The 21,968-nt window shown below is 40.0% G+C and overlaps 1 protein-coding gene across 4 annotated transcripts in view; it reads right to left on the bottom strand.

Annotated features, from left to right (window-relative positions):
• The window catches only part of LOC125450306 (arrestin domain-containing protein 3-like), a 64,755-nt gene that overhangs the window by 5,504 nt on the left and 37,283 nt on the right, over nucleotides 1–21,968 (bottom strand). For all 4 annotated transcript variants that reach the window (XM_048526314.2, XM_048526295.2, XM_048526299.2 and 1 more), the window contains exons 2-6: nucleotides 20,636–20,708; nucleotides 11,188–11,338; nucleotides 6,658–6,760; nucleotides 4,553–4,809; nucleotides 2,328–2,499 (exon numbers count right to left, since the gene is read on the bottom strand). In XM_048526314.2, coding sequence (XP_048382271.1) covers nucleotides 2,328–2,499; nucleotides 4,553–4,809; nucleotides 6,658–6,760; nucleotides 11,188–11,338; nucleotides 20,636–20,708 — 756 coding nt within the window. The remainder of the gene's footprint in view (nucleotides 1–2,327; nucleotides 2,500–4,552; nucleotides 4,810–6,657; nucleotides 6,761–11,187; nucleotides 11,339–20,635; nucleotides 20,709–21,968) is intronic.

Below are 21,968 nucleotides of genomic sequence, written 5' to 3'. Positions count from 1 at the left end.
AAAAAGAATGAATCCAGCGATGAGAAACTTCAGTTAAGGGAATAGATTGAAGAAGTTAGGATTGCTCTCCTTGGAGAGAGGAAGACTGCAAGATTTGATACCAATTTTGAGTGGGCTGGACAGAGTAGATAGGGAGAAACTTTCTCCACTTGCAAAAGTAACACAAATGAGAAGATGTAAATTTAAGGAGATTTGAAAAGAGGCAAGGAGGCTATGAGAGAAAACTTCATCACTCAGCAAGTAGTTAGGGCATGGAGTGCACTGCCTGGATGCATGATGGAGGCGGATACAATTGAGGCATTCAAAAGGGCACTGGATGAGTATCTGAATAAAAATATTATGCAAAGGTACAGGGATCAGGAAATTGGCACGAGGTGATGTTGCTCTTTTAACGAGCTAATACAGCCACAATGGGCTAAATGACCTTTTTTCTCATAAGCCTTTTGTGATTCTGAAATCAAGTGATGGAAAGCTAGGGAAGAAATTGCAGGGCCCCTTGTGGAGATATTTATATCATCAACAGCCACAGGTGAAGTGCCAGAAGACTGGAGGGTGGCTAATGTTGAGCCATTATTTAAGAAAGGCTACAAGGAAAAGACAGTGAATTACAGACCAGTGAGCCTGACATCAGTGGTGTGTTAAGTTGTTGGAGGGGATTATGAGAGATAGGATCTACATGCATTTGGAAAGGCAATGACTGATTCAGAATAGTCGGCATGGTTTTGTGCATGGGAAATAGTTGTCTACACGAAGTTTAGCAAGGCCTTCAACAAGGTTCTGAGGTTAGTAAAGGTTAGGTGACATGGGATCCAGGGACAGCGAGCCAACTGAATACAAATTTGGCTTGATGGTGGGAGACAGGGTGGTGGTAGAGGGCTGTTGTTTAGACTGAAAGTGTGTGACCAACGGTGTGCTGCATGGATCAGTGCTGGGACTACTGTTAGTCTGTCATTTATATAAATGAATTGGATGAGAATTTAGGAGGTATGCCTAGTAAGTTTGTGGATGTCAACATAATTGATGGTAAAATGGCTAGTGAAGAAGGTTATCGAAGAGTACAATGAGATCTTGATCAACCTGGCCAGTGGATTAAGAAACTGCAGATGGAATTTAATGCAGATAAATGCAAGGCGTTGCATTTTGGCAAGACAAATCAGGGCAGGACTTACACAGTTAATGATAGGGCCCTGCGAGTGTGACAGAGAGACTGGGGTGCAGGTGCATAGATTTTTGAAACTGGCATTACAGATGGACAGGGTGGTGAAGAAGGCATTTGGCATGCTTGCCTTTATCAATCAGAGCACAGAGTACAGGAGTCGTTATGTCATGTTATGGCTGTACAAGATATTGATGAGGTCACATTTGAAGTACTGTGTGCAATTCTGGGCGCCCTGCTACAGAAAAGATGTTATTGAACTTGAAAGGGTGCAAAAAGATTTAAAAACGATGCCACTGAGACTGGAGGGTTTGAGATAGAAGGTGTAACATCAGAAGCTGAGGGGTGGCCTTATAGGGGTTTATAAAATCATGAGGGGCATAGCTAAGGTGAATAGTCAAGGTCTTCATCCGAGGGAAGGAGAGTTGAAAACTAGAGGGTGCAGGTTTAAGGTGAGAAGGAAAAGATTTAAAAAGGGACCTGAGGGGCAACTTCTTCATACAGAGGGTGGTGCATTTATGGAACGAGCTATCAGAGGAAGTTGTAGAGGCAGGTATAATTACACCATTTAAAATAAATCTGGACAGTATATGGATAGGAGTGGTTTAGAGTGACATGGGCCAAATGTGGGCAAATGGGGTGAGTTCAGTTCAGGAAGCCTGATTGGCATGGACCAATTAGGCCGGAAAGTCTATTTTGGTGCTGTACGACTCTACAAAAAAAAATTCAAGGAAAACATAAAACAGTAAGCTCAAAAATGAAAAGTAAGTAATCTCGAGCTGGCCTACCATTGCTTTAAAAAGCAAATCAAATGTCAGAATAGGCCTTCGATCATAATTATATTTGTTCAAAGGTTTGGAATACTGGCTGCACATTTCATAAACAAACACTGGGAAGCCATAGTGAAGCAATTTTAATTTTTTTACTAATTACTAATTAAGTTTAAAAATGCCTCCCAAACCATCAGTGGCAGCATGCAGTTTTCAAAATAGCCCACCTTCCAAGAAAGTGCAGGCTGTTGTGAGGATTCAAAGTCCTGTTCCTAGGTTTCACTAACTCCCCTGCTGGTCATGTATGTGCAAGTTGCACAGAAGACCATTTGGGTTTTGAACTATTCAAAACAATCATGGTTGAACAAATACTTCAACTATTTGTCAGATCTTGTCCTTACCTTCAGGCCCTTCAGGAAGTGTGCTACTGTAGTTGTTGAAGTTGTTGTAATTCATGCCATACTGGGTGCTAAAGTTGGTTGCCTGGCCGTTGACGGGATGCAAGGGAATTGTACCAATAACAATTGGTAACTTAACATCTAAATTTAATGAGCTTGGGACATGTAAATATACCTGCGAAAGTAAAAAACAAACCTTTAAGGATTTTTTGAAAACATGTTATTGCCAACAGCTAATTTTTCACACTCACTTGTTTCCTCTACGTTTGCTCTGCATACAGCAGCCTATGCCAGAGAGTGTTCCTGTTTTTCACGTCAACCTATTCAACACACTATCTTTATGCAAGACTGCACAAAATGTTGGATTGTACCACTGCTTACCTCATTACCAGAAAATTGCCCAAATGGAATGTACAAATTTCTACCAGATTGATATCTCAATCTGTGATATAATTATTCACAGAGAACTTCAGCATTCCTGCCTATAAGCCAAAAGAATCAAGGTTTGTGATTCTGCTGTGATCTCGAGAGTATCTTACTAAGCTCAGCTAATTACCAACTTCAAAAACTGATGTCTGTTCTCCATTTTCTTTATATTCTCTCTCCCCACGGCCTTGTCTTGTTTACTTTGTTCCTGCCGGACAGGACCTATTCCCTCCCTTTTACAGCTTAATTTATACATATTCTACATCTATGTCCCCAGCATTAACAACACCTTTCCCTTTTGTACTGAACCTCTGCCTTTGTCAGAAGCATATTTAAAAACATTTCTAACACCTTTCAGTTCTGTAGAAAGATCACACCACATGTCAAAAATTCATTCTGTTTCTCTCTCCAGGAATACTGATAGATCTACTGAGTTTTTCCAGCACTGAGTTTCTTTTATGTTTCCAGCATTGCAGTATTTTGCTTAAAATCATCTCTTCAACTACCTTCCATGCCGTTGTCGGTAGTACTCAGCGAATATCTCTAAATTCGGCAGCATGGCTCACGCCAAGTCATTTTTAAAAGCCTTAGAGGTAGTAAGAACTGCTGATGCCGGAGTCAGAGATAACATAGTATGGAGCTGGAAAAACCCAGCAGGCCAGGCAGCAGAGGAGCAGGAAAGCTGACATTTCGGGTCGGGACCCTACTTCAGAACATTTTCAGAAGCTGTAAAAGGGAGGGAATAGGTCCTGTCGGAGAGGAACAATGTAAACAAGACAAGGATGTGGGGAGAGAACGTATAAGGAAAATGGAGAACAGACATAACTTTTTGAAGTCGGTAATTTGAAGAGTCCCGACCCGAAACATCAGCTTTCCTGCTCCTCTGATGCTGCCTGGTCTACTGTGTTCTTCCAGATCCACAGTGTGTTCTTTTTAAAAGCCTGTTGTGCATCCAGTCACTGTCGGTCCAGAACTGTCCTGCAGAATTTCTAACATTTGCACAGATGTGCAGGCAAGGGGGACATTGTCAGCCAGTTTTACTGGCAGCAGTCTGGAGGTACTGGTTGATTTGATATTGTACAGGTGGAACATCCTCGTCCCCTAGAATAGTAGAGCCCATGTCACCAGACCATGCCAGCCCAGTCTGAGGTTGCAACTCAGGTCATTGCAGTCTCATACATATAGAGGAAACCTGGCACAGTAGGAAGATGGTCAATGACTTTCTACACCCTGCCAACATTAATGCCATCTCTCTGATTTCTCACAGTCACTCTACTGCTGTAACTGTACCCACTTCCCAGCAAGGCTCATGCTCTACCATTCTCACGATTGCCGGCAATGTCTGCCGTCACTTGCTGTCACTCATCCCAGTCCATGACATCACTAACCCAGTGTGCCCTCTGCACTGTCTAGTCACTCACTCTGGCCATGTCCACACCTGCACCAAAAGCAACAACTGTATTACCCATTTTCATCTCTTTCATTCCATAATAACTGTTCTTCTCTCACCCATGAGGGGGACAAAGAAACCCAACAGGACTGAAAGACTGAAGACTGGTGGCATTCTGACTTATGTTCAGCTCTTTATCCCTCATGTTAAGAGCACCCTGACTTTGACTGCCCAGATGGCTGACTGATCATGTCCTGGACTGGCACTGAGGGCTGCCCTTGGTTCACAGTGCCAAGACGCTTAGATGAAGGCTATTGCCTTGATAAGGCTTTGATTTGACTAAGGCCTGCTAACAATCATTACAAACTTCCTTCCTTATTAGAACTAAAAAAGTAATTAAAAAGCCAAGTACCGTCAGTGAGTATTCCATTTGGATAATGCTGCAGTTCATCAGTGTGGGAGTCAATGCTGGAATTTTCAGTTCCACTCCATTCCAGCTCTCTGATTTTCCAGCTAACACTGGTTCTCCCTCTATTTTGGTTATCAGTTCTGTGACCCTGTTTTTCTTTCGTTCTGCATGGAAAATCTGTGTCTTATAAATGGCTGCCTTTGGAACCACTTTGCGGGAAGAGTTATTCTCAATTTCAGCAAATATTCGAATTGATTCACCTGTAGAAGGAATAAACCCCACAATGTATATTCTTTTATATCCCATCTGAATTCTACAGCAGTTTAAGTGTAAAGGAAATAAAGTCATTAAGTAAAATGGGAATTAATTGGGACTATAACAATGGAAGGTAGAGGTTGGGGTGTAAATTCTACAAGCCTTTAAGATAGGTTCAAAGTTATATCAGTTGGCGAGGGGTTTTGTCTTGGGTGATGGGCAGGGATCATGAAGTGGCAGGTAAGATGAAGGGAAAGAAAATCCCAACATGCTTGATGCCACAGAGTCACATGCTCGTCACTGGCTGATGTCATTTATATGATGCCATTTAGCATCAGGTACTCTTACAACAGATGCACAGTTCTGCAACTTGAATAATTCAAAAATGGGGTTCAGCCAGAAGTTAAGCCAAACTCCCCCATTTTGTGTGTATTGGGAAAACCTGCAAACAGGTACATTTCCTCCAAGAAGGAAGCGAGGATAGGATTAGGTAGCCAGCCAGGTTTCAAGGGGCGAAATAAAAGGCTCTTAATATGAATCATTGTTAACTTATTAAATGGGTTATCATCAGCATTTCTGCTTTTTTGTTTATTGTGTGGACCCCTGAGATTCATGCGTGGCAGCAACTTCTGGAACCAGAAGTTAGTGCTGCACATGGCACTTCAATTAGATTGACTGTTCTCCAAAAGCTGCTACCTTCACCGCTATGCTGACACTAGGTAAAACTATTTTAATATTACTGTGAACTTATGAACACAATTATCCCATCGATCTGATATGTGGGCAACACTTCGCCAGAATCTATGCTTAATCACTTTTAAATTCAATTTCACAAAATGATAAGTTAACATAAATTACCCTCAGCTGCTAAAATCAGTTAAGTCCCCATCACGTCTTGGGCCGAGAAGTAATACATGAATAATCAACATAAATGGGACAAGAAATAAAATTTTGGGCAGGATGGAGCAATATCCTTAGGTTTACAGTGTGGGTCTGACCTAGAGAGTTAAAAGGAAGAAAACCCCCATATCTACCGTAAGGCTGCAAGTCATTGTTGTCTCCCTTTCTTCACTCAAGTTCTCGGGAAGCTGGTGAGGTTTCCAAACCTCAGTGTTGTGACTACCTTGCAAACCTGGAGAAGTTGAACTGTACCAGCCTTGCTTGGAAGATCTTCCATTGGTTTACAACAGCCCACAATTTGATTTCATCAACAAAAGAACCAGTGGACTTTGAGAATTCATTAATTTTAGTTTTTGTTTTTCCCATCGTTGGCCACTCAGGAACTTATTCCCTTCATGAAATCTAATCTCTGTAGTCCTTTTTTAAATATTTTGCGCATGCAAGTTCAAGTTTTGGAAGTAATAGAGGATATAATTCAAATTCCAGATTATAGTTTAGATGTTTCGCCACTTTTCATTAAGACTGTGTTTTATCTTATAATGAATGGATTGGTTTTATTTTGTTAAAAAAAAGGTGCAAGTCTATTCTATTGTGGATAGCAATATAGAGGGAAATAATTGGCAGTTTTGGTGACCGAAACAAAACATTTACCCTCATGGTATGACTCATGGAGTAATTAGCTTGACCACAATTTGATTCTTTCCATCACAGTCATAACAGCACTCAAGCTCTGTACCACGAAGCAACATTTTTCAATTATCATGAATATACAAATTAGATGCCATGTAACTCAATCCATGAAATAAACATATGGTAAACCTAAACCTAAATATTTTATATGCTTGTATATAAATAAACAACAAGATAGTGTGTCAAACTATAATGTGGGCTACAGAAGTAATTGACTGTCATTAAACAGGCAGTCCCTGCACATGAAAATCTTTCTATTTTACCTGGGGTATAGCCCTTGCGTTCAATTTTGGCTTTTAGGGATATTGGGCCTGAGGCACAACAGCAGCAACAGATAGTTTTCTCATCTGAAGCAGTCTGTGGTGACTGTAAAAAAAATGAACAGAAAGCACAGTAAATATTTCTGCTTCAAGAAAGTTGAAATTTTCTTCAAGATGGCCAATTATTTTCTCTCTTTGCAGAATGTAGCAGCATCATTGATCTATTTCTTTTAAAAGAGTCAAAAGGTTTTGCTAATAAATAACACATGAAATAAATCTTCTATTAATAGTAGAATACCCAAATATCTCTAACTAGAATTATTTTTGAGTCAAGCTAAGTATGATTTGTTGAAAGCACACTGATCTTGATGTTGAAGGGGATATGGTGAGTATGATGACTGAGAATATTTGAAGAACCCAGTATTTGATTTAACTCTAAGATCTCATCAGCATTGCTTTCTTCTGATTCTAGCCTGGCAGCCAGACAACTTGACAACTTGACCGACTCCTGGACTGGTAAAGCAGCAGCAGGAGTCCACAGTCAGGGAATTTTGGGAATTTCCAGCAATCATGAGGGCATGGAGGTTAGGTGACAGAAGTCACCAGTGATTGTGCAGTTCAATGTTTGAGCTTGGCAGTGTAGGGTAAAGTTGACGATAATTGCAGCAGATGGGCAATGGCATTTGAGTTTGGGTGAGAGAAACTGCCAATTATGATGGTATGAGAGAGATATTACAATTTACAGAGGAGAAGGTGAATGCTTCCTTGAAGGCCTAAACAGGGAGCACTGCTGCTGTTCTTTGTCTATGAGGAATGCTCAAAAGATGCTGAGTCTGTGAAGCCAGCAGGTCCCACCCTCTTTTCTGTATTAAGTAATCTGGGCCCATTGGAAATCATCTATAAAATTTAAATATGTTTGTCAATTGTGCTATCGAAACACAGGAGTAAAAGTAGACCATTCAGCCACTTGCGCCTAATGTAAATATCCTTATGTTTATATACAGATCGTCCTGTCAGTGTGATGCTTGCTCATCATACAAGTTTCAAATTTTCTCCTAACCCACCCCAGGCTTTTATCCGTCCATCATGGAAACGTGTCAAATTTATTCATTCTTTCAGATTAAGTAATCCTGGTCTTGGTACCTGATGCACTGATCAACAATCATACTCCTCCATCCACCATGAACATTTAAAGACGCTCACACTCACAGAATCACCGATGTGGAAGTTTTACATTTATTCTCAGCATATTTGAAGTAACTATGACAATTCAGCGGGGAACTCTGTTTCAACTTCAAGCAATTACCAAGGAAAAGGGATGTATTCCAGTGTCTGAAGAATGTGTTTTGGGGACCAAAGAAAACGGCTTTTATCTTCACATTAGTTAGATATTATTTTTTCGCATCCATTAGGGAGTACCAGACTGTATGTGAGAACTGAAAGACAATGGAGAGGATGATAAAGGTAATGGTACAATACATCTGAGTGATGTAGATATACATGTAGAAACTGGTTCTGCTGAGGGCAAAATGTAGATGGAAAATAGAATAGGGCCAAGGATAGATCATTGGGAGACATCAAAAGAAAGAATACAGGAATGAGAAGAGAAGCCATTGCTGATGATTCTCTGGCTAAAATTAACTAGGTATGAGCCACCCAAGTGGACAAGGTGTTATGGGTGTTGAAGTAGGATGTAGCAATCTAACAAGTTGATGAATGACCAGTATGAGGAGGGATAGTTTGCCTATGTCACAGCACATAATACTCTGGTAACAGCTGTTACATACAGAAAAATGTTAGCCTTGTGAAAACCAAACTGAAGAGGTTTAAACATAAAAGTCTGAGCACAGAATGAGAGGCAAAAACATCTTCAATGACTTTGGAGAGGAAAGGATGGGTGTGGGTGAGGTGATAGATGACAGCAAATTTGAAGGAAAATGGTTATAATAGCCAAGGAAAGAGACTTTTAACACATGAGCTAATCTAGCAGCAAGAAATGGAAATTTTGTGGTCAGCAGTTTAGTCAGTCTCATGAACAAGGCAAGCGTGAAGGGGCATGAGGGGACATTCATTTGTGAAGAGAAAAAGATGAGTTGACATACATGTTGGTGCCTTACAATCAGAAACAGGGAGGTTATAATGGTGAACAAAGAGAAGGCAGACCAATTAAAAATATATTATGTTTCTGTCTTCATGAAAGGAAGACACAAATAATTTCCCAAAATTGTTGCGAAATGCAGGGTCTAGTGAAAGGGAGGAACTGAAATAAATCAGTTATGTAGGGGGATGTTATTGGGGAACTGATGGGATTAAAGGCCAATAAATCCCTGGGGCCCAATAGTCTACATTCCAGTGCACTCATGTAAATTGTCCTAGAAATAGTGGATGCATTGATGGTCATCTTTCAGGATTCTCTAGACTCTGAAACAGTTTCTATGAATTGGGCTGAACGTCATCAAGCTGTTTATCAAAAGAGATAGAGAGAGAGAGAGAGAGCAGGGTATGATAGATTGGAAAGCCTGACATTGGTAATGGGGGAAATGCTAAAGTCCATTAGCAAATATTTAATAACAGAGTACTTGGAAAACAGTGACAAGGCTGGACAGAGTCAGCATGGATTTATGAAAGGTAAATCATGCCTTGCAAATCTTGTGGAATTTTTCAAAGATGTAACCAGTACAGTGGATAAAGGAAGCACCAATGGATAGTGTTTAATTGTACATACAGAAGGCTTTTGATACAGTCCATCATAAGAGATTAGTATGCAAAATTAAAATGCATGTGTTTGGGATAGTGTACTGACTTGGATACAGAACAGGTTGGCAGACAGGAAACAAAGAGTAGGAATAAATGGGTCTTTTTCTGACTGTCAGCCAGTGGCTAGTGAGATACTGCAGGGTTCAGTTTTTTAATTCAAGCTATACATGGTATAAAATAATGTAGATGACAGAACTAAATCTAAATCTCCAGGTTTTCAGGCAACACAAAGAGAATGGAAGGGTAAACTGTGAAAGGGATACAAAGACTTGGAGAGGTTGAATGAGTGGGCAACTGCATGGCACATGAAGTATAACATGGACAGATGTGAGATTATCCCGTTTGGTAGCAAAAACAGGAAGGGGGATTATGATTATGATCTGAATGGTGAGAGATTGAGAAAGGGGGAGGTGCAATGAGATCTAGGTGTCCTTGTGTACCAGTCACTTAAAATAAGCATGCAGGTATAGCATGCAGTGAAGAAGGCAAATGGTATGTTGACCTTTATAGTAAGAGGATTTGAGTCCATAAGCAGGGATGTTCTTCTTCAAATGTTCAGGGTCTTGCTGAGACCATACATGGAGTAGGAAGGATGTTCCTGGTGTCCAGGGAGTCCAGAACCAGGGATCACAATTTAAGGATATGGGCAGACAATTTCAGACTGAGAAAAAGAAGTGAAATTCCTTCACCTTGAGAGTGGTGAGCCTGCATCTTTTCAAGGAGTTAGATATGGATTTTAGGGCTGAAGAGATCAAAGAGTGGGGGGGGGGGGGGGTGAAGGGGGTACGAGTTGGATGATCAACCATGATTACATTGAATGATACAGCAGCCTTGAGGGGCCAAATGACCTTTTTTCCCCTTTATTTATTTATGGGATGAGGGTATCAACGGCCAGTCAGCATTTATTGCCCATCTCTATATGCCCAGAGGGCAGCTAAGAGTCAACCATATTGCTGCAGGTCTGGAGTCATATGTAGGCCAGACCAAGTAAGGGCAGCAGTTTCCTTCCCTAAAAGACATTGGTGAACCAGATGGGTTTTTCCAGACAATCAGCAATGGATTCACGTCCAGATTTTATTTTCATTGAATTCAATTGGCATCATTTGCCCTGGCGGGATTTGAACCTTGGTCCCCAGAACATTACCTAAATCTCTGGATTAACAGACCGAGTGATAATACATTAGGCCATTGCCTCTCTGTGCTCCTATTTTCTCTGTTTCTATGTAACTTCAGTGAAAGAACCATGAAACTACTGGAAAAAATGGCATTTAGGGTGTACTAGTTAAATTTCTGCAACTTTTCTGGTGAACTAAGAGCAGATGAACCACGGAACTCTGTAAAAATGTATCCCTTCAATAACTTGCAATGATATGCCGATGTAATAATTTGTATAATGAAAAATATTTGAGATACCTTCCAGTACCAAACACTATATTTGTAATACATATTTTAAATGAGTGTCTACAAAACCTTCAGTTTTTAGATCCGAGCTATTCACAATATATATTAAATGATGTAGATGAGATAATGAAATGTAAAACTCCAGGTTTTTACCTTCATGAATTGCTTGAAACTGCATGTTTGTTTGCTGGTTTTTAAATACAACTCTAATATTTATATGATTCAATTCATAAGGCTCTGCTCTTTCGTGCCTTGGCTGACAAGAAACTGTCAGACAAGGTTTTGAGAGTGGAAACCCAAAGCACAGATGCTAATAGTTGATTATCATCTCTGGTTTACCATCAAAATTTATTGTCAAAATTTGAAAGAGCTCACCAACAGCGATGGAGCATTAATGTCAATCTGGTCGAGTAGTGTAAACATTTCTTTCACTTTAATTCTCAGTTTCCAAGGCCTGTGCAGTTTGGCTGTCATCCAATAACTCACGTCGCCATGAGGGCCTTTGAAGGTGGCAGGAAGTGGTGGTCTGTCAAGGAGATAAGACATCATGAGGCATCTGTGGCACACATTATGTTGCTAATTTAAATTGACTAACATCAATAAAATAACAGGCAATACCAAATGTTGGTGGAAGGATCAGTCTTGAAGCGATGCCGTGGATTCTGATCAGACATCGGTTTATTATTCCCACTTGGTTTTGCAGTTTCCAGTTCTCACTTAGAACATATTGCACAGAACAGTCCGTACTCCATGTGAGCCTCCCCACCCTCTCACCTTACCAGTCTCAGCATAACTCACTACTCCCAATTCCTTGATATTCCTTATCTAGTGTTCCCATAAATATATCTATACTAATTGTCTTGACCAATCCCCATGTTAATAAATTCTATTTTCACCATCTGTTGTGAAGATGTTTCTGCTGCATTCCTGATTAATTTATTGGTGACCAGATTATATTTTGGCCTTAGTGTTGCCGTTTCTTCAACTGGAAATATTCTCTTTATATCTACTTTATTGAAACCATTCATAATTTTATTGGCCTTTGTTAGGTCATCCCCTAGCCTTCTCTCTTCAAGGCAGTACAAATCAGACCATACTGTTCATTTGCTCCTGTTGGATTTAAGAACATATTTCTGGTGCTATTTTTCCACTGATTTTCAGTGTGCTATCCCAGTGAGTGGTGACATTTCTAAGAAGTGAATTCTTTAACTTTCTTTAAAAAAATCAATATAGCATCTTATACTGCGTCTTTTGAAATTAATTTTCTAATTAAGTGCTCGTTCTGCAAGCATTTCAAGTTGCTTAATTTATTATAGTCCTTTTTAATATTTATTATTGCAACCCCTCCCCCACTAAAGTTTGTTGGCTATAGTTTTGGAATGTGTGCTTTTGACTTCAAAGCCTAAATCATTAACATTAATTGTGAACAGTGATGCCTGTAGCACTGAACCCATGAAGATTTACTCGAATGTTGCCAGGGTTGGAGAATTGATGAAAAGTTTTTGGGTTATTCCAGATGAGATCCTGTGTTTGAGTTATCAGCACACTGCTGTTCTTGTTGAGTGCTCTACTGGCCATAACTTAAGATTAAAATATATTGCATTGTTATCAAGATGACCAATTAAATACCTTATCTATACCAGTTTCTCAGCAGAAGTGCCAAGTAGATACATCTCAGCCTCCCTATAATGTTACAGGCATTTTAGATTGATATTTATATGATGTTAAAAATGTATTTATAGGTCATGGGCACCAGTGGCTGGGCCAGCATTTATTGCCTGGCTCTGTAACAGCCTTTGAAGAGGTAATGGTGAACTGCCTTCCAGAGGTACTGTAGTCCTTGTGGGGTTAGAATATGCAAAGTACCAACAGGAAGGGAGTTCCTGGACTTTGATCTCATGTACAGACTGCATTATTTAATTTCTCTTCATTCTTGATTGTGGACTAAAATGGACAGTCAAACTGTTTTAAAATTGAGGACATTGAAAGAAATTGATACATTGTCTACCAGCCAATTACAAGAATTCAATGGCACAACATTTTTTTTGCAAAAGTCAATACTACAATAGCACTGAGCCCCGTATGAAACCAAGCTTGGGCATCCTTCTCCAAAGTTCTGAATTTTGCTGCCTCCCAAATCCATTGCTATCTTTCTCCATGTTTGAGTTGCTCCAATCAACTATCATGGAACTTTTTTTTATTCATTCATGGGATGAGGGCATTGCTCGCTATGTTGGCATTTATTGTCTGTCCCTAACTGCCCAGAGGTCATTTGAAAGTCAACCACAGAATCACACGTAGGCCAGACCAGGTAAGGATGGCAGTTTCCTTCCCTAAAGGACATCAGTGAACCAGATGGATTATTCCTGACAATTGGCAATGGTGTTGTGCCCATCATTACACCCTTGATCTTAGATTTTTTTTTTAACTGAATTCAAATTCAAACATTGCCATCGGCAGGATTTGAACCTGGGTATCTAGATTAACAGTCTAGTGATAATACCACTAGGCCATCACCTCCCCAGCTCTTGCTAACATCCGCTGTATCATCCTGTATTAGAGACACAGTTAACTGCATCATCTTCCTTTAAAGTCATGCTTTACAATTCTTACCTGATTTCCTTCATTCCACCACACGGCACCATTCCATCAATTGTCTGGGCCATGAGCTCTGGAATAGCCTCCTCAAATCTCATCTGCCTCTTAATCTTTTCCTCAACACTCACCTGCTTCTGTCTAAATACCTGACTCCTTGTAAGGAGTTGATGAATCTTGACCAATAATGATGTTGTGATGTGTTTTGGGAAGTTTTATTGTCTTAGAAGGTGTTATATAAATGCAAGTTGGTGTTGTAAAGTTACTGCCTCACACAGCCTCTCCATCCCTTTGAACTTCAGTCTGTGACTATATTTCCTCAGTGTGTGTCAGCAGTGACATCTCCTATATTGCAATACAAAACATCTGCCACTTCCTCAGAGACAAGAAGCAGCCCAGCCAGAGATAATCTACACTGTCAAACATTGTGTAGACTGCAAACTTCCACCTCTCCCCACCTCTTCCAGACTGGAACTATCAAACCCATATCTAGCCCACACGATGTACAATCCAAATTCAAACACATGAATGTCTCCTGTATAAATCACAAAATAATTTTACTTTAAAAGTGATGCAATTCAATCAGAATCTAGAAATTTAATGATGAAGAAAGCAAACTATGAAGCTGTGAGGGCAAAGTTTGCCGTGGTATTTTGCAAAACTGTATTCAAAGGTCTGACTGTAGACCAGCAATGCCTAACATTTAACTTGAGAAACAGGAGCAGGAGTAGACTGCACATTCCTGCTGAGACAATTTTACCATTTGGTACAATCATGGCTGACATTCAGCTTCAAATGCATTTTCCAGCCAACTCCCTATATCCCTTGATTTCCTGAGGAAACAAAAATCCAACTCCCCCAGCCTTATTTTCAATTCAAATTGCTTCAGGATTTTATACTTTTCCACAAGATCACCTCTAATTCTTCTAAACTCTGGAGAACATTGACACCATTTACTAAGCCACTTGTAGGACAGCCCTCTCAACATAAAGACTAATGAATGTTCTCTGCATCATCTCCAAGTACATACATCCTCCTTAAACCAGGAGATCAGAACAGCACTCAGGTCTGGTCACATCAGAACAGCACACAGTACAAGTGCAGCAAGACTTTGTTCTTCCTGTTCTCCAATCCTCTTGCAGTAAAGACCAACATCAAGTAATTGTGCCATTTTGAAGTTCTGCAAATTACACAACATGATTGGCTGCCTGCTCAGAAATTGCTTGAAAAATCTCACGGAATTACAGCTTGCTAATATGATGGAACTGTAATAATGCAAAATAATATCACAGAGAACAGGTGGAATCAAGCTGCAAAAAGTTGGTAATGCTCTGTCAATTAAGAATTACAAGTGAAGACTTGATAAAATATCTTCTTGGCAAAAGGCCTGCAAGTTGTTGAATTAAGTGAACGATACACAGAAGAAAGCCATTCAACTCTTTATGCTTGAGTCAGCTCTGTGATGGGTGTGTCACATCAGTCTTCACTGCTTGTCTCATTCTCTGCAAAGAGTCCTGAAACATTTTTGTCCATAGAATTTTATTCCTTAGAATGTTGCAATTGAATATGTTTACAACAGCCTTTCAGGCACACATTCCAGATCAATTTAAGGCCCCAACAAAAAATCACCTCTTCTTCTGTTGCCAATTATCTGAGATAGTGGTCTCCATGTCCATTTTGGAAATGAACTGACGTTATCTATAGTGACCCATTCACAAACCACACACAATTTCAGACCCAGTAACCTGCATTCTGTTTTTCTTCAGCAATCAGTGGTATTAACATCAAAATATTTTTGAAAATCTTGATCAGATGAACATTCAAGCACCGCAAACACTGAGAATGTGATGCTGATGTGAACTTCAGAGGCCTCTCGGAGCCATTCTCCAGCCTACTTCAAACTGATTCCACAGAGTTCACCCTCATTAGCAAAATTATCCAGAGTTGAACTGCCCAAGGTCAGGACTCTCGAATGAAGAAGGACGCCTCCACTTTGAAAATGCCACCTGATTCTGTCAAATAGAACTACAATTATATTCCCCTTAAAATTCATGCTGTTTTTAGCTTGTCTGTACTATGTTGTTTAATTTTGTTTTTATCTATCTAGTCTAACCCTTATTTTCCTAAAGAATTCGGGATAAAGACCTTTTAGCAATTTGTCGTTTGTCTGAAAAGTGAAGATGTTGCTTTAAATTCCTTTTTCTGCGAAACTAAGTTGCTTTGTACCAAAACAAAAAGGCGTTAGACATTGTCCAGCTGAGATTTGCTGGTCTGGGTGAAGGACAGTGAGATACTGATGCAGATGTGCGGGTCATGCTGCGATCACGGCCAGAACCAGACTGTAGGGGAATGAGGGCCAAGGCACAACAACCTGCTGAAGGGGGCTATGTCGCTGACGCCATTCAGGCACGTTAAGGCCTACTTTCAGAGGCTGACTGGAGCTTTGGGAAACAGGCTAACTGCTTGAAGGTGATGGACCTAGGGCCCAGTGAAGCTTTAAGGCTCTGCCTTTCAACCTTCAACAGCTCTTAGCTGTAAGCTACCATGTGAAGGGCATGTCCTTCCATAATGTGGACTGGTTTATTGTTTAATACTTTAAAATGTCAGTGAGGGAATCTCTCGATCTTATCTGAAAAGGTGGTCATATCTTTTTGAGTGGAGAAGTCCTCATAGAAACATAAAAACAGGAACTCAGTTCATTGTTTGCACCATTGAGTATTGTTGGGATATCATGTTGAGGTGATACAGGACGTCTGTGAGGCCACTTTTAGAGTAATGTGTACAGTTCTGGTCACCCTGCTATAGGAAGGATATTTCTAAATTGTAAATCTTTTCTGAACTTTGTCCAAAGATGTTGCTGGGACTGAGAGGTTTGAGTTATAAGGATAGGTCAGGACATTATTCACTGGAGCATAGGAGGTTTAGGACCCTTGTAGAGGTTTATAAAATCATAAGGGGCATCTATAAGATGAAGAACAAACATCTTTTCCCGAGAGTGGGTGAGTTCAAAACTAGAGGACATATTCTTAAGGTGAGAGGAGAAAGATTTAGAAGGAATCCGAGGAGCAGCCTTTCCACACTGAGGGTGGTTCATATGTGGAATGAACTGCTAGAGGACATGGGAGATGCAGGTACAGTTACAACATTTCAAGGGCATTTGAACAGGTAAATGAGCAGGTTGTTGGGTCCGAAATTGTGTGTGGTTTGTGGATGGGCCACAAAAATAAAGCCAGTTCATTTCCAAAATGGACATGGAGACTAACTATTATCTCAGATAATTGGCAACAGAAGAAGAGGTGATTTTGTTGGGCCTTTATATTGATCTGGAATGTGTGCCTGAAAGGCTGTTGTAAACATATTCAATTGCAACATCCTAGAGTAAAATTCTATGGACAAAAATGTTTCAGGACTCTTTGCAGAGAATGAGACAAGCAGTGAGGGCTGATGGGACAGACCCGTTACAGAGCTGACATGAGCACAAAGGGTTGAATTGGCTTCCTTCTGTGTATGATTCATTCAACTCAACAACTTGTAGGCCTTTTGCCAAGAAGATACTTTATCAAGTCTTCACTTGTAAGACTTAATTGACAGTGCATTACCAACTTTTTGCAGATTGATTCCACCTATTCTCTGTGATATTATTGTGCGCGATTATGGTGCCATCATGTTATTCCATGAGACTTTTCAAACAATTTCTGGTCAATTGTTGGAAAAATCTATCTGGTTCATTAATGTCTTTTTGGGAAGGAAACTGCCATCCTTACCCAGTCCAGCCCATGTGTGACTCCAGACCCACAGCAATGTGATTAATTCTTAGCTGCCCTCTGGGCATTTAGGGATGGCAATAAATGCTGTCTGGTCTGTGACACCCTCATCCCATGAATGAAAGGTTTAGAAGGATAGGGAGCAAACGCAGGTAAGTGGGACAAGTTTAGTTCTGGAAACTTGATCAGAATAATCTGTTTCCATGCTGTATGTTCTATGATATGACTGAGGTATACAAAATTGTAAGGGGTAGAGCTAGAGTAGACAGGAGGAACCTGTTGCCCTTAGCAGAGAGTTCAAAAACCACAGCTTAGAAATTCAAGCTAAGTGGCAAAAGGATTACAGGGAGGTAAGGAAATCTTCTTTAGGCAGAGGATGTCTGGTGTCTGGAATTTGCTGCCTGAGTTGGTGGTGGAGGAGGAGATCCTAAACTCTTTCACACAGAACCCGGACCTGCACCTTTAGTGCTGTAAGCTGCAGGGCTATGGGCCATGTGGGGGAAGGGAAGATGGGCATTTTAGAAAGGGCATCTGGTATATCATTGCTATCTTTCCATCCTCCGTCATTCTTTAAACTCCACTGAGTGTAGACTCAGAGTCCTCAACCGCTCCTCATATGATAAGCCCTTCATCCCAAGGATCACTCTTTTAAGCCTCCCCCGAACCTTCTCTAATGTCAGCACATCATTCCTTTGATGGATGATTTGTACAAAGCTCAGTCAGATGTGTCATATATCACTTTCACTGATTTCTTTTTACTGTGGTGGTAGTCTTGGTAAAGATTGGATGCTTTACATCAAGAGAGGTTGCTGTCTAAGGTATTTTAAAAATTGTTCTTTATTCAGCATTCTAGGACCTACACACCTACTTAGATTTAGCATAAAGCATACATAATAACTTGTGTCTTTAAAGTTTTTCTATCATGTGACCGCTTGCATTACTGCTGATGTTGTTTACTCTTTACTCTGCAATTTCTGGTGGCAGTATATTGGAATGTGAAAATTCCAGCCACTGGTATTTAACAGTAGCGGTGAGAGGTTTGGAGTTTATCCTCATTTTTTTCTTTTAGGGAACAGCTCTGAAAGTTTGACTGTAAAGGAGCAGGTGTTCTCAAGGTTAGGAATATTGAACTAAGGAAAGGAAATACCAATTTTGCACAAGTGCAGAAGATGCATCTCAGGCAGACAGACAGAAATTTCTGGAGAAACTCAGCAGGTCTAGCAGCATCTGTGAAGAGAAGCAGTGAAGAAAGGCGACCGAACCTGAAATGTTAACTCTGCTTTTGTCCACAGATGCTGCCTGACCTGCGAAGATTCTTCAGAAATGTCTGTTTTTGTTTCAGATCTCCAGCATCCAGAAGAGGCACTTGGGGAGAACAACAACGTTGAAAATTTCAAGGCAAAATAAAAAAGGGACATCTGCAAATTGAGCTCAGACAGATAAGAGAGAGTATTGAGACTCATGACACTGGAGGCAGTGCGACAGTGGAAGATTGATAAAAGGCTTTGCAAAGATCATTGAGTAGGTTCCGTATGGCTAATGTATTTTCAAGTATTGCAATAAATCATTATCTAAGCCAATATTTATTGAAGGTCTGAATCACTGCAAGTAACTTTAATTTTATGATTCAGCAAGAAACAAGTGACAAAAAATTGAAAGCCTAGAGTGTACCTCAGGTAATTTTCACTTCAATTCAATAGAACGTCCATCACCTGGTGAGGTAACCAAATACCAACCCACTGTGTGCAGATCATAACAATCCATTCTTTGTTTCAAATCATAGATGGAACTTCGGAAGAAGGAGGCCCTCCAAGCACTTTCAGAAACATAACCACTGCCAATTTTGGACCTGCTATTTTATTACCAACTCTAAGATGTCATCTAAAATGGCCAATATCCAGCACTAGGGTTATGTGGTGCAGAGTGTGCAAGCTACTGAATATAGAAACATGCCAAGATTACTTCTAAAGTATCTTATTCCACAAGACCACCATCATGAAAAGAAAAAGAGCAGCAATATTCTAGGATAACTTCCTAGAATTAGATGTTTAAGTGAAATATAGCAGAAAAACTGGTGCAACATTACAGCATTCCAATTTAGCAAAGGAAGTTCTATCTGTTGTGTCATCCTTTGACTTTTATTTGAGTCAAACGCTAACGGTCAAATTCCTGTATTTATCTTGAAAACCTCCTCTAACTACTTCCTATGTTCTTACATCTTTCTTTAAATAAGGAGACCAAGACTGTACATAATATTTGAGATGTAGTCTGACCAATGACCTGTATAACTGGAACATAACATGCTACCTTTTATTTCAAGTAATGGGGAAATGGTAATGTAGTGGTATTATTACTGAGCTTGTACTCCAGAGGCCCAGGCTAATGCTGTGGTGATGTCGATTGAAATCCCAGAATAGTAGCTTATGGAATACGGGCATATTTGCAAACTTACATTTTGACGTGCTACTGTGAGAAGATCAAAAGTAGAACTCTGAACAGGCAAGACAGATATTGGTCAAAATTAAAACATAATTGTACTCATAATTCTTGGCTTAACATTAGTACAGCTGCCTGAATCAAATGGATATCGTTTCAGACAACAAACATAACCCAGTTATGAAGTAATATTGTCAGAAAACTCTCAAAATTTCTCCGTAGTATCCGAAGAATACGCATTTTCAAAATGCATCTAGAAGTGCCAGGTACCTATGATTTGAGATGACCAACAAACAAGTGACTTGAAGAAGCATCTCTCAGATATGGAGGAATCTGATAATGATATATTTAGTGTATAGCAAAACATGGGAGTTAATGTAGGCAAATCAATGGAATTGGTAGGGCAGGTTAAAAAGGTTAAAAGGGCATATGGGATCCTGAGCTTTATGAGTTTCTGACAAAACTTTAAAACAAATAAGTTTGACTTCAACAAGAATATTATGTCTAATTTTGAGCATTGTGCTGTAGAATGTAGTTCATAAATTTTGTGAAAGCCTTGGAGTGAGTGCAGAAAAGATGAGAATGATTACCAGGATAAGAAACAGATTAAATAAGTTGGAGATCCTCTCCTTATTGAAGAGGAGGTTGGGAAGCAACTTGACAGAAAAATCATGATCCAGAGGGCACCCACTGAGGGTGCTTGGCAAAAGAACCGACAGCAAACTGTGGGAAATTCTTTTATGTTAAATCAACAAGTGACTGGGATGTGGAATGCACTGCTTGGGTGCAGACCAACTCAATTGTGGCTGAAAGTAATCGGCTAAGTGCTGGAAGAGAGAAAGAAATTGCAAGACCTCAGAGAAACTGTGGCAATATCGGAATGCCAGTAATTGTTCTTGCAACAAGAACGTGATAGATTGAGTAGTTTTCTTCTGTGTTGTAACCATTTATGATGCAAACTGAATGGGCAGGATAGAGCAACAATCTGGTATACAGCACAATATTACATAACACTGTTACAAACTCACGAATGTGGAAGCACAAGGCTGAATGGATATTCATGTCGGCCTGGAGGTAAAACTGTAACTTGTTCAGAACCATCTGGAAAATAAAATGCCAATGAGTTAGTTGTCTAGAAATATCAAAAAGCATTACATTATAGGCGATACTGGAACCAATATTTTGAATCTAATCCTGGGATCAGAACATTGTTTTGGTTATACTGGGAATGTTAGGTCATCTCATGTAAAGATTCAGTGCTACGTTCAAAAGTGAAGGCACGTATTATTGTCTATGAATAGATATTAAAGATGTTAAACCTATATCTTTATGTCACAGCAAGATGGCTGATGCACAACTTTCTTCATGGGTAATTGGCCACTGCGGACAAGCAAAAGAAAATGCATCAATGACTGGATCTCTTATTTGGGAAAACATGGAAAATACCTCAAATTTCACTCAAAACATTGATTGAAAATGGTCACTAAGTGAGTAGACAGCTTATCAGATAGACTCACAGCATTACTGGGCTTTGTTGTAATATGACTAAACACTTGGGATTTAATGAAGTACATGGACAAAGCTTGTGTATCTGCTCTGCCCACTGAAATTTGGTGATGAGAGGTATGCACTATATTGAAGCATATATCTTGTCACAGAATCATAGAGTTATAGAGCTGTACAGCACGGAAAGAAACCCATCTGTCCAATTCGTCTCTGCTGACTAGATATCCTATATTGATCTAGTCCCATTTTACAGCATTTGGCTCACATCCCTCTAAACCCTTCCTGTTCATTTACCTGTTCGGATGCCTTTTAAATGTCGTAATTGTACCTGGCTCCACCATTTCCTTTGGCAACTCATTCCATACATGCACCACTTTCTTCATGAAAACGCTGCCTCTTAGGTCCCTTTTAAATCTTTCCCCTCTCTCTTTGGTTTTTACTCACCTACCCTGGGCAAAAGACCTTGGCTATTCATGCTCCTCACTATTTTATAAACATTTATAAGGTCACCCCTCAGCCTCCAATGCTACCGGAAAATAGCTCTAGCCTATTCAGCCTCCCCCTATAATTCAAACCTTCCAACCCTGGCAACATCCTTGGGAATCTTTTCTGAACCCTCTTGGGCTATAATATGATGTTGTCAGAACAACTACAGGAATGGTACAAAGGGAATGTTCAGAAGTCTAATGTATCTCTCTGCTTGAAAGGATCCTACAATTCCTGAAGTGGTGGCATCATTGGCAATTGATGAGCTATTAGTACATAATAACTCGCTGTTGCTAGAGTAATCTAGTTGTGCTGTAGAAGGTACAGGTGAATATTTCCAGGTCTCAAGGTTAGAATACTATTGATCAG

The sequence above is a fragment of the Stegostoma tigrinum genome, chromosome 3 (assembly GCF_030684315.1).
Source record: "Stegostoma tigrinum isolate sSteTig4 chromosome 3, sSteTig4.hap1, whole genome shotgun sequence".
NCBI classification, from domain to species: Eukaryota; Metazoa; Chordata; class Chondrichthyes; order Orectolobiformes; family Stegostomatidae; genus Stegostoma; species Stegostoma tigrinum.
Note: the sequence above shows the minus strand (reverse complement) of the source record. Positions and strands in the feature narration are given on the sequence as shown.